Source organism: Simochromis diagramma, unplaced genomic scaffold, assembly GCF_900408965.1.
Source record: "Simochromis diagramma unplaced genomic scaffold, fSimDia1.1 OVJJ01000421.1, whole genome shotgun sequence".
Classification (NCBI taxonomy): domain Eukaryota; kingdom Metazoa; phylum Chordata; class Actinopteri; order Cichliformes; family Cichlidae; genus Simochromis; species Simochromis diagramma.
This window is the reverse complement of record NW_024387250.1, coordinates 9,610,464-9,622,841: the sequence shown is the minus strand read 5'-3', so window position 1 is coordinate 9,622,841 and position 12,378 is coordinate 9,610,464. Positions and strand designations below refer to the sequence as shown.

General features: G+C 39.2%; 1 protein-coding gene across 5 annotated transcripts in view; it reads left to right on the top strand.

The window, feature by feature from the left end:
• The window catches only part of ryr2b (ryanodine receptor 2b (cardiac)), an 81,404-nt gene that overhangs the window by 24,332 nt on the left and 44,694 nt on the right, over positions 1–12,378 (top strand). For all 5 annotated transcript variants that reach the window (XM_040001632.1, XM_040001628.1, XM_040001627.1 and 2 more), the window contains 24 exons: positions 212–371; positions 559–706; positions 1,176–1,384; positions 2,038–2,212; positions 2,337–2,545; positions 2,667–2,859; positions 3,169–3,301; positions 3,427–3,541; positions 3,710–3,870; positions 4,068–4,227; positions 5,339–5,425; positions 5,625–5,851; positions 6,014–6,227; positions 6,331–6,945; positions 7,091–7,291; positions 7,440–7,551; positions 7,665–7,805; positions 9,413–9,689; positions 9,789–9,903; positions 10,105–10,237; positions 10,447–10,550; positions 10,823–10,958; positions 11,690–11,876; positions 12,090–12,198. In XM_040001632.1, the coding sequence (XP_039857566.1) occupies positions 212–371; positions 559–706; positions 1,176–1,384; positions 2,038–2,212; positions 2,337–2,545; positions 2,667–2,859; positions 3,169–3,301; positions 3,427–3,541; positions 3,710–3,870; positions 4,068–4,227; positions 5,339–5,425; positions 5,625–5,851; positions 6,014–6,227; positions 6,331–6,945; positions 7,091–7,291; positions 7,440–7,551; positions 7,665–7,805; positions 9,413–9,689; positions 9,789–9,903; positions 10,105–10,237; positions 10,447–10,550; positions 10,823–10,958; positions 11,690–11,876; positions 12,090–12,198 (4,321 nt within the window). The remainder of the gene's footprint in view (positions 1–211; positions 372–558; positions 707–1,175; positions 1,385–2,037; positions 2,213–2,336; positions 2,546–2,666; positions 2,860–3,168; positions 3,302–3,426; positions 3,542–3,709; positions 3,871–4,067; positions 4,228–5,338; positions 5,426–5,624; positions 5,852–6,013; positions 6,228–6,330; positions 6,946–7,090; positions 7,292–7,439; positions 7,552–7,664; positions 7,806–9,412; positions 9,690–9,788; positions 9,904–10,104; positions 10,238–10,446; positions 10,551–10,822; positions 10,959–11,689; positions 11,877–12,089; positions 12,199–12,378) is intronic.

The following is a 12,378-nucleotide window of genomic DNA, read 5'->3' as shown; positions in this document are numbered from 1 at the left end:
ATATTTCTTTAACGTTTATTGATGTTCTGCTTTATTTGTTTCGTGCGGTTCAAGCAGGGTGTAGGCCAGGAGGGAAAAAGTGAGCATTTTGTTTACTCAAGGCAGTTGAAAGTATTTTATACAGGAATGATACAAAAATACTGTTTAACATTCAGGAACTGTAACTGTGATCCTGTCACATCTGTCTTTTTTGCTTTGTTTTCTGTCTTAGGTATGAGCAGATGACTGGCTACAGGCCTGCTCCAGTAGACCTGAGCCAGGTGTCTCTGAGCTCAGACCACGAGGAAGCAGTTAACTTGCTGGCGGAGAATGAACACAACGTATGGGCCAGAGAGCGAATCAAACAGGGATGGACTTATGGAGCGCAACAGGTTTATGTTCTGTGCTGGATTACTTCAGTTTGTTTCATCTTACACAAAAGTACTTTTTCCAGAGTGTTAAAATAGTTATAATATACTGTATATAGATATTCACATAGTAGCAAAAGGTTATACCATGAGATAATTGTATAGCGTTAAACATAGTTGCCCTTCTTGCTCCTTGCGTCTGTACTTTTAGGATATAAAAGCAAAGCAGAGCCCTTACCTTCTGCCCTACAGCCTTCTTGATGAAAGAACTCGGAGAGTGGGAAGAGAGAGTGTCAGAGAGGCTGTCTGTACCCTGCTGGCATACGGCTACAGCCTGGAGCCCCGAAACCAGGAACACAGTATGTTTCAAAGATCTGTTATAAAACTGTAGCTTAGTGCACATCATATGTAAGGTAATCAGTGTAAGTTCAACTGCGATATATTAACAAAGTAGTAAACAAAGGTTTATTTGTATATTAATCATACTGCAGTATTTGTCACCATTGTTTTCCCAGAGGGATTTTGTTCTACAATGCTTTTCCCAAAAACGAAACTTGGGGCGTTGTAGAAAATGTAAATAAACCTAGATTGCTAGGATTTGCAAATAATCTTTAGCATATATTTATGTAGAAAATAATCTAATGAATGTTAAACATGACAAATATATTTTTATTACATGTTTATTTATTTAGACATATGTGTAGATGTAGGGTTTTGATGATTAGTGGGGATTTTCTGCTGTCTCTTACATTGTATCCAGCATTCCAACTTTTTTGGAAATAGGTGTATGGCAAATAACGATATGTTTCCTGTTTCTTGGCTTTACAGCTACATTATCAAAGCCATGTTTCTTCTCTGCTGAGAGATGCAGAGTGTTCAGACCAGATAAATCATATGCTGTGACCCAGGGGAAGTGGTATTTTGAATATGAAATACTGACAGCAGGGAATATGAGAGTGGGCTGGGCCCGACCAGGCTGTACCCCAGATAAAGAGCTTGGCTCAGATGACCAAGCATATGTCTTTGATGGATTTGAGGTGAGATATAATTAAATTTGACATTTCTTACTTTGGCTACTGACCATTACAGTAGCTGAATGGGAATCAGCCCAAATTATAATGGCTTTGTTAATGCATATTTATTTATTTTCATCTTTTTTGAATTTACTTAACTAATGAACTTTAATTAACTGTTTTTTCTTGCTATATAACTATAACTGAGACTAGGTGACGTTTTAGAGAGCAGACAGAAGGAGATATGTAGGCACAGACAAGTATCTATTGAAAGAAACTGAAACATTAGTTACTTTTTTTGGACCTTCTAATGTCTGCATATTGTGTCACGTTAGTTGCATATCCTTGCAGTGACTCCTGACCTCATATTGTTGGTTGACCAACACAGAAGGTCTCAGTTACTCCAAAGCTGTGTTGATATGATTAATTAAGATCAAACCGTTCCAATTTTTAGTGATTTGTTTTCCATACGTATCATATTTTGGTACTAACATGTGGTATATGGAGTATTAGAAAATTGTAGAGTTTTTAGATAACTCTTCAAATAGATAGCAGTAACCTCATGCAAAATATACTTTATGACATGTCTTGTATTGGCTCTTCTGGGTTGTTGTTTTTTTTTTTGCCTTTGGCTTTTTGCACTTGTCTCTTTCCTTCTAACTCAATGTTGCTTTCAGGCTCAGTGGTACCATCAGGGCGGCGAGCCCCTGGGACGTCCATGGCTGAGAGGTGATGTGGTGGGTTGCTTGGTGGACATGGATGAATGCACCATGATGGTTACGCTCAATGGAGAGCTGCTGTTTAATGACAGAGGATCGGAGCTGACTGCCAAGGACTTTGATATTAGAGATGGTCTGTAAAAGTTTTTGGCTTTATACTTTCTGCTGCATTTTGATGTTTCTAATATAGCTTTACTATACCTTTATTTAAAAGTCTAATATCGGAAAACTATATTGCCACTTCCTGTGTCTTCCAGGCCTATTACCTGTGGTTAGTGTTGGGGTGAACCAGGTGGGGAGGCTGAATCTGGGACGCCAAGTAGGCTCTTTGCAATACTTTACTGTGTGTGGCCTGCAGGAGGGGTATAGACCTTTTGCCATCAACATGGCCAGAGACCCAGCTCTGTGGATGAGTTGGAAACAGCCGCAATTTACCTCCATACTACCTGATGATCACTATTTACAGGTAAACTTACCATATATACAAGGTTTCCTTCACCCATCTACAGACCTTGATGACCTAGAGCTGCTAATAACGGTGATCAGTTAACACAGATCCTGAAAACCTTGTTCAAATCTTTTTCAAGGTTACAAGAGTCAGTGGCTCAGCAGATTCCTTATCCAGCCTGAGGGTCTCCCAGTGTATGCAACCGCACCATGGTGGAGAAAGTGAGATGGGCTATTATCGCCTCAGCATGTCTGTCAGATGTGCTGCTGTCCTCAGAAGCCCACCAGGGGGCGTGCGTCCTGTGGCCTCCAGTGCTCTCTCTCCAAGTTCAGGTTTATTGATGTTATATACAGTATGTTCAAGTTTGAAATCTTTTTTTGAGAAAATGTTACATCGGACCACATTAAAGCTCTGTTTAGTTTGACATAATTTCAACAAGCAAATATCTCTAGACCTGATGCAAGATCTGTTGTTATTATTATTAGGCTACTGGGAGAAACAATTAGTGTGGGTGACTTGCATAGCTGCAGCTATCCAGATTATCCACTGTCTATGCTATTGATATTCTGCCATTATGACCTTGATGAGCCTGCTTAAGCTCCCAGGGGCCCTGCTGTAATTAATGCCTGTTGTCCTTTTAGAAAGGAAAGAGCAGGAGGAGGTGGACTCTGACTTTGAGGTGCTGATGAAGTCAGCCCACAGCTATGCTGGTTCAAGAGATGAGCTCAACCATAAAGATCATAGTCACGACAAAACATCAAGACTGAAACAGCGGTAGGTGGTAGAGAAAGGAAAATGAAGAAAGTATGGAATGAGGGTCCATCTCCTTTAAAATTGAATGCAAAATAACACAATAACTGTGCTTTGCTGAAATTAATGTGCGTTTCTTTGTCTGTAAGGTTTATGCTGAAGAAGACCAAACCAGGCTTAGTCAGCAGTAACTCATCTGCACGGCTCCTCGAAGACGTTGTAGTCGACAAGGATAACTATGATCACCTTATCCAGAGCTCCAGAGTAAGGCTTTATCTTCTCGTCATCATGTGAAAATACACAATACAAAACTAATTGTAATGCAGTGTGCTTCACTTCTTTGCCAGCACGTATAATTACCTGCCGCAATAAAACTGTTGAATGCAAGATGCAAATACCAAAGAGTGACACCAACTAACCTTTCTGTTTCAGTATTACTACTCAGTGCGGGTTCTTCCAGGCCAGGAGCCATTCAATGTGTGGGTAGGCTGGGTGACCTCTGACTTTCATCAGCATGACATGACATTTAACACTGACAATGTCCACACTGTGACTGTCACCCTTGGAGATGACAGTGGCAAAGTCCAGGAAAGGTTGGTGAACAACAAAACAGTTTTATTTAGTATTTTAGGTGACTGTATCAAGAATTTTGAATTTTGATTGAATAGAGTTGTTGTTTTTTTTATAATTATCCTTCATCTGCTGTAATTACTATATTTACTGCAGAGGTGTTATATTCCAGTGTGCTGTAAATTTCCATTAAACAGACAATACCCCTCTGTCTACATAGCGTAAAGCGGTCTAACTGCTATATGGTTTGTGCTGGAGAGGCAACAGGCCTGTCTCAGAGTCGGAGAAGCACAGGATTGGAAATTGGCTGTTTGATTGACACAACCACTGGTCTGCTTACATTTACCTCCAGTGGAGTGGAGATGGCCACTTTCTACCAAGTAGGTCACACAACAAACTGTGTTTTTTTTGTTGTTTTTTTTTTTTTTTTTGTTGTTTTTTTTTATGTATTTTTTACTTTAATAAATGTAAGTTTTATACATTATGTCTCATACTGTTCGATATAATGATATATATCGGATGACGATATCAAAACGTCTATCATTTCATATTACTCTATAGTTTGTTTCGTGATTTCGCAAAATAACCTGTTTACGGCAATATTTTTTCATCATTTTGATGGTCACTGTAATTTCTTAAAGTTCTCTCTTTCTCTTATGATTAAAATAAGCACACTACGGACGGACAAGCGACTGTTTTTATGCGTTGTCGTTAGCAACAACGACGGTAAAACCATCGCGTGGCTCCGCCGTCTGCTTGTTTATTTTCCACATAGACCTTTCACAATAAAGCTGAAGATCCTGTTGAGATTTTTCAAAATAAACTGAATCACGTGAAAGAGTACGCAGAATGTTTACGGATGAGAAGCAAAAAAGAGCCGTCAGGTGCTAAAAAAAATAAACCTTAGACTCAAACGTTAGAACAGGCTTTTCCCCGCAGCACGCCGTGTAAATACTCACAAAGAAAATTTCTAAAAATGTAGTTTCATGCATTGGTCAAAACACTTGACTCCAGGTACACGACTAGCTAGAAAAAAAGACTTCACGCATAATCGAGTTGCCCGAGATTTACAGAATTTACAGAAAATGTAACATTTTTGTGATATATGTCGGGACATGAGATTTTGGTCATATCGCACAGCCCTACTATGTATGTAACACTTGGGACTGAACTTGCCCATATGGAAAAGAAATAGTAAAAACATATATGATTTACTCATGAAAGTGGCCACTTTCTCATTACTTTCATATATTTTTTTAGTAAGCATCCAAAACATACAAGTTTCATTATATAATCTTTCAAGGGATCTTATATGTGTTTTCACTCTTGTATGCTTTTCATACAAGTTTCACACAAGACAGATACAAACTTTATAAGATTTATATATATCTTTTCCATATGGGTGGGGCTGCTAATGTTATAATGTCAGTAACAGGCAAGTTGTTGGATTGCATTATTAAACTGAGCATAAACTGTTTCCCTGCAAATCAGGTGGAGGCAAGTACAAAGCTCTTTCCTGCTGTTTTTGTCAAACCCACCACCAAAAACATGTTTCAGTTTGAACTGGGACGCATCAAGGTAATTCAACTTTCATTATTAAACCTGGCTAAGATACTTTTTATTTTTTTAAGCAGGTTTTGCTTATTTTGTGGACAAATTTGAAGAGTAATAAATTACAATGCAAGATGTTAGCCTGAACTTCAGTTTGTTTTTCATACCATCCTAAAAGTATCATGTATGACATAATTTCCTGTATTTGTCTTCTTCTCGAATCCAGAATGTGATGCCACTGTCCTCAGGTTTGCTTCGGAGCCAGTCAAGGAATGTCACTCCTCAGTGTCCTCCTAGGGTTCAGGTCCAGTGGCTGAGGCCTGCTTCATGGACTAGAGTACCAGACAGAGCACTGAAAGTGTTGGTTGATCGACCAGATGAATGTCACGGCTGGAGAATTCAATGCCGTGAGCCCTTACAAGCCATGATCCTTCACATTCCTGATGAAAACAGGTTAAGAAGACAGGATTTGATCTTTTACAGATTTAAGAACAAAGAAATATTTTCAAGAAAATAAAGAAATTTTGTTCCAAATGTTGTTGGTGCAAAAGCTTTAATTAGATTTAGGGTTAATAACAGTGAAGTTGCATTTGCTTTTTGATGCTATTCATGTAGGTGTGTTGACATTTTGGAACTGTCGGAGCTTGATGACCTCTTGACCTTTCACAACAATACCCTCCTGCTCTACTGCTCTTTATGTGCTCTTGGCAACACCAGAGTTTGCCATGCCCTCTGCAGTCATGTGGACCAGTCGCAGATTCTTTATGCTATTCAGGATCCCTACCTCCCTGGCCTGCTCCGGTCTGCATTTTATCAGCTGCTTTTTCAGGTGACTGCTTGTTGGAGGTTAGATAACATTAACTGACAAAAGAATAAGTACGTCCTGGTCTTTGGAGAATATCTGAATACATTTTATTGTTTTTGTCCTCAAGGTTTTCCTCAGCAGCTACACCACAGCCTGTCTTATGATGAACCATGAATACATAGTTCCTATGACTGACCAAACCAGAGAAATCACCCTTTATCCCAGTCCTATTAATGGTGGGGATAGACAACCTCCAGAGGGAATACCAAGTGCTAGCTGTAGCACATCCCTTAAACCTCAGATGCATTTTTCAACTCCTTACTTTATCAGAAGCGATTGCATAGAAGGAGCTAGTGCACTGGAAATAGCCTGCAAAGACAGCCCAGAAATCCCTCTGGACATTTTAAAGAATCTTACCGTGGAGATGCTGACTGCTGCAGTTTGGGCTGTGGGTCAGGATGTAAGGGATCCTGCAGGAGGCAATTTCGAACTTTTGCTTGTTCCTTTATTAAGACTTTTCTACAGCCTCTTGGTTATGGGGGTGTGTAGGGATGAAGACTTAGGGAAGATTCTTAGACTCATGGAGCAAGGTGCATTTGCAAGGCCTGGAACACCCATAGGGAAGTTGGAAGAAGAAACTAGTGATGATGAAGAAGAGCAGAAAGGAGTGATCACTGAAGAAAGTTACACTGTTAAACAAGGACTTCTTCAAATGAAGCTTCCAGAAGCTGTCAAACTTGAGGTGAACCAATCTGCAAAAAAATTTTTTTGATAATGCTCTTTCTTCTCTGTGGGTCACTGGGGATTAGCTTCATGTGCTGTGTTGTTTGAATCCTTCAAGTATGTTTAAAATTAGCCATGAAGGACTGCTTTATTTCTTTTTCTAGCTCTGCCACTTGCTATCCTACCTGTGTGACTGCCAGGTTCGCCACAGGGTAGAAGCTGTGATTGCTTTCTCCGACAGCTTTGTTGGCCAGCTGCAGGAGAACCAGCGGTTTCGCTACAACCAGGTCATGCAGGCGCTCAACATGTCTGCTGCCCTCACTGCTCGCAAGACAAAGGAGTTCCGGTTACCGCCACAGGAGCAGGTTGCACGATATGAATACTAACTAAAAGGATAAAGTTATAGCATTTGTTTTGCATTGGTTTATGTAATGTAGCTGTAACTCTGAAGAAAGCATGTAACACACACTTGCTGATTGTCTATACATATTGTAATCTCTCACCTGACTACAGATCAATATGCTGCTGACCTTCAGAGAAGATGCGCAGCAGGAGAACTCTCCGTGTCCAGTGGAAATCCAGGAGCTTCTTCAAGACTTCCATCACCTTCTCGAGACACACTGTGGTTGGAACACAGCTTATCTTTGACTGATTGAATTTTTATTGAGCTAGGGAATTATAAAAACGCTCCAAGAAAGCACTGATTAAATCCCATTTTATGCTGTTGTCATTCCACAGGCATTGATTTGGCCAGCACCTCAGAGGATGAAGAGGATGCAGAGATGTCTCTAAAAGAACGATTTCTCTGTCTTGTGGCGAGAGTCTTTGGCAGTAATAAGTCATCAATGGATATAGACGGGTGTTCTTCACATAGCCCCAGTGAATACAAGTTGTTTTTTCTTACTTTGCACATTTTGCTCTCCTGTTGCATTTTATCACCTTTATAAGTCATTTTATTTAGCTGCACCTGTGATCACGCAGCATATTTTTGGTTACTAACAAACAATGCAAACATAATGTTGGTGAAGGAGATGTTATATTAGGCCATGCCTAGTTTTGATGTCATTACGCATAGAATTAATGTGTTGCATATAACTTAAGTGATAAGTAACTTATTGCTCGGTTGCTTCCTGGAGAAAGTAATTTGACACATAACTTAAATTACACCTGTTTTACCCTGTAATGTGGCGTGTTTGTGGCATTGTCACATAATTACCATTTAACTATATAAACCTCAAGTGTTTATGATGTTTAAGTATGAATACATAGCTGATAGCAAAGTTGAAAACCAGCTTCGTAAGACCTCTTCATAATCATCATCACAGCAATCTGGAAATATCTATCGTGTTTTCTACCACAATGTTGTCAGTTCTAGTTGAATTAAATAGAAAGGGTAGCTTGCCATCAAGAAAGACACTTTCTAGGTCTATAGCACACCCAGTTTAAACACAATAGAGAAAAAAAAAAACTAACCTGAAAAAAGTCACGAAAAACTATTATAAGCTGTTGATTGAGTCATTGATTGATGTTAGACTACGTTAAGTCTCAAAGCAAAGTTTACATCAAATAGGGTTTGTCTCTACAAACTGTCAAACATCAAAGTAAAGGAAGGTTCATAAGTTTGACCATTTGGCTTGTAATTTAACATAAGCTGCATCAGAAAGGCCATTAACCATTACCACAACCACAAAATCTTAGAGATTAAACTGCTTCATTCATAATGCTGCCCAGTAACAGAATAGCCATTGGTAGCAGGAGGTAAACAGGCTCAAAGGAATTAAGCCAGGGAGACAGGAAGAGACCCTATGATGTGGAAACTTGAACCCTGGGAGCAGTCTGGTTTTAGCAGATTTTAAATTGGTTACAAACATTCCCAGCTAGAAATAAAGCCTACAGTTCTACAACGCTGACCGTTCATCGCTGCTTTTGTTTAGATCAAGCTCTGGATGTTTGGCTGAGGTTGGTTTACACTCTGCCTAAACATGAGTCTGGGTTCTGCTCTAGCTTTGTGTTATCTTTGCAGATGCTTGCAAAGAATTGTGTTATCAGCAGGTGTTTATAACAGAGATACAGTTTGCACTTTACCCACGGGTTTTTGTCCTTTAGTGCACAACAAATGAAAGAAGTGTTCATTTTTCCACTTCTAATAAGTTGTAGACTGCGCCACTGCTTTTCTCTCCTGCACGTGAACTGAAGTCCCCTGATTGCAGTGCAAGCGTGTCTGTCCACTATGCATATAACTGATGAACTCAAGTAAAAACATGACAAAACATGACAAAGTAAAAATATCACAGTACCCCAACACTGGCAATGCAATATTTACTGTAAGTGACATAATAACAAAATTGTTATTACCTAATAAATGAAATTTCCAATGTGTTGCTATATCACACACATAAATTAATCAATTTGTCATTTAAACACAGATAATAGGATTTCGAGCCTGTCCTTTTATCTCTGCTTCTCACCTGGTGTTACTCTTTCAGAGTCCCTCAAAAAGATGATCTCTGAAACAATGGTGCACTGGGCTCAAGAAAGTGAGATTGAGGACCCTGAACTAGTCAGTGCTATCTTCTCATTGCTGCACCGCCAGTATCAGGGCCTCAGGGGCCTAATGGAAGGACCCTTATTCAAAGCTTATACCATCAAGCAGTCGTCACTGGAGGACACCATGGCACTCTTGTCCTCCTTGGGCCAAATCCGCTCCCTCCTCAGTGTTCGCATGGGGAAAGAGGAAGAGAGGTTGATGATCAGACGACTAGGGTAAGAATGATTAGTTGCTCTTGTATAATTTATTAGTGTCCAAGTTTCCATTACCATGTGGTGCCACAAGTTTTCTTACATTTTTGGTAACATCTACAGAGATATCATGAATAATAAAGTTTTCTACCAACATCCAAACCTAATGAGGGCATTGTCGATGCATGAGACTGTGATGGAGGTGATGGTCAATGTTCTTGGAGAAGGGCAAATAAAGGTGAGAAAATAGCTCAAATGTATAGAAATAATGTGGAGGAAAAACATGAAATCAAAGTTTAGATGTTTATTTTTAGTTTAAAGGTTGGAGTTCAAATTAATTTCTCTTGTGGCTAATTTGCATGATTCAGTCTAATCACTCAGCGTCTGCCCCTTTACAGTTTGCTTTCTCTGTGTGCTTGTTTTAATTTACTATTGCTAGGAGATTACCTTTCCTAAGATGGTTGCCAGCTGCTGTCGATTCCTGTGCTATTTTTGCCGTATCAGCCGACACAATCAGGGAGCCTTGTTTGACCACCTCAGCTACTTATTGGAAAACAGCAGTGTCGGGCTAGGTAAATGTCAGTTTCTCTGCTATATAATCTCACTGGTCTTTTGTAAAGACCAAACTTGAAACATTTTTGATTGTAGTTTACTGAAAATATATAGAAGTAAACTACACCGATATACATTATTGTGTTTTGCCCTTATACTAATAGCCTGGCATTATGGAGAGTTTGAGCCCATGTTTCAGTTGTTTTATGTTTTTTTTGTTTTTGCAAAGCTTCACCGTCCATGCGTGGATCCACTCCTCTGGATGTGGCTGCAGCTTCAGTTATGGATAATAATGAATTGGCCTTAGCACTGAGGGAATCAGACCTGGAGAAGGTAACTCTGTATTGACCGGAAATCTTACAGTCCATTAGTCATTCTGTAGACAGTATACTGGCTTCCTTCATGTCAATAATAATGTATAATTAATAAATATGATTCACGGTGCAGGGGAAATGCAGCAGTATATATAGACAGTGGAGCTTAAATATAATATGTATATATTTATAATATTAAAGTTTAGTTTCTAAGAAAGCTATAATGTTAAGAAAGAGATTCAGCTTGAGCAAATAAGTACTTTTTGCTGATAAATCTTATCTTTTTTCCAGGTGGTTCTGTGCCTTGCTGGCTGTGGTCTCCAGAGCTGTCCAATGCTAGTGGCAAAAGGTTATTGCGATATAGGGTGGAACCCTGTGGAGGGCGAGCGTTATCTGGATTTTCTACGTTTTGCTGTCTTCTGCAATGGTAAATTAAAGATTTAAGTTTTCATTTTTAGTATATTTGTTCATACGGTATTTTTTTTAAAATATGAAAACATGGACTAAAATGTCACCCTGACATAAGTTACACGTGAGTCGTTACATACATTTGGCTGGCTCGATTATGGTATTTGATCTGTCACACGAAAATTTTTAGCTTGCCAATTTAATAAAAAAAGTGCAAGCTTAATTAATACTAATAGAGTATACTGTATAATATACATTTAATTCTTAATATATACATTTCATTTGCAGAGCATGCAGGTCATTTATTGCTTCTGAAACTTAAAACACAGTGTTGATAGGAGCAAAATGCAAATTTAAAAAGGAACAAGAGGCTGCATCATGTCACGCTCCTAATTAAGCTGCAGTATTTGCACTAGAGGTAATTCACTCTGCTATTGATTTTCCTTAGTCTGAAGCGGTGCCCAAAAGTCATCTGTTCAAATTGCCCTTGAGGCTGTTGACAGTTCAGCCAAATGGCAATGGCTTTCTGTAGCAAGTGCTCCTCAGTATTTACAGCTTCACCTCGTCTCTGTGCAGCACTTGAGTTGTGCAGTATATTGTTTTATATCACTCTACAGAAGATATATAACATTTTTATCCTCTAGCTGTTTAAATTGATCAGTTTTCTTTGTGAGAGTCTTTGTTAATATATTTATTGTTATGGCAGATATTGAAGAATAAAAATCAAAGCTGTGTGTTGATTGGTCACAGGTGAGAGTGTCGAGGAGAATGCTTATGTGGTGTTGAGGCTGTTGATTCGTCGACCTGAGTGTTTTGGCCCTGCGCTGCGAGGTGATGGGGGAAATGGTCTCTTAGCAGCCATGGAAGAAGCCATCAAGATCTCTGAAGACCCTTCTATGGATGGTCCTTGTACCAATTATCATTCCAACAGAGCGCTGTCAGTATCAGATAATCTAAAAAAACTATTTAAACTGGATTTAGAAATATTGTAAATCCAGAATCAGTGGAAGTAACTGTAACAAGCAACAAAAGAATCTGTACACATTAGCTTCTATCTGTAGAGGCCACCAGTAATATATGTTGATAATCCGTGATAGATAATATCAGGTCATTGCAGGCTTTTGATTGTTATGATTGTGTCCTGTAATAGAGATGTTGTCCAAGACAGCGATGATGATGTCATTCACATGGGGCACGCCATCATGACCTTCTACTCAGCTCTTATTGACTTGCTCGGTCGCTGTGCTCCGGAGATGCATGTAAGTGTTCCCTTAGCTATCATCAGCTCTTCCACATCAATATCTACTCATGTCTCAACCAATAAAGCCTAATGAAGAGAGTCTGCAAACTTCTGTTAAAAGAATAAACCTCAGACAAAAGTGTGCATTTTAGATGCTGCATTGCATTTTGCCTAATATTTATTATGTAACCCACACTTG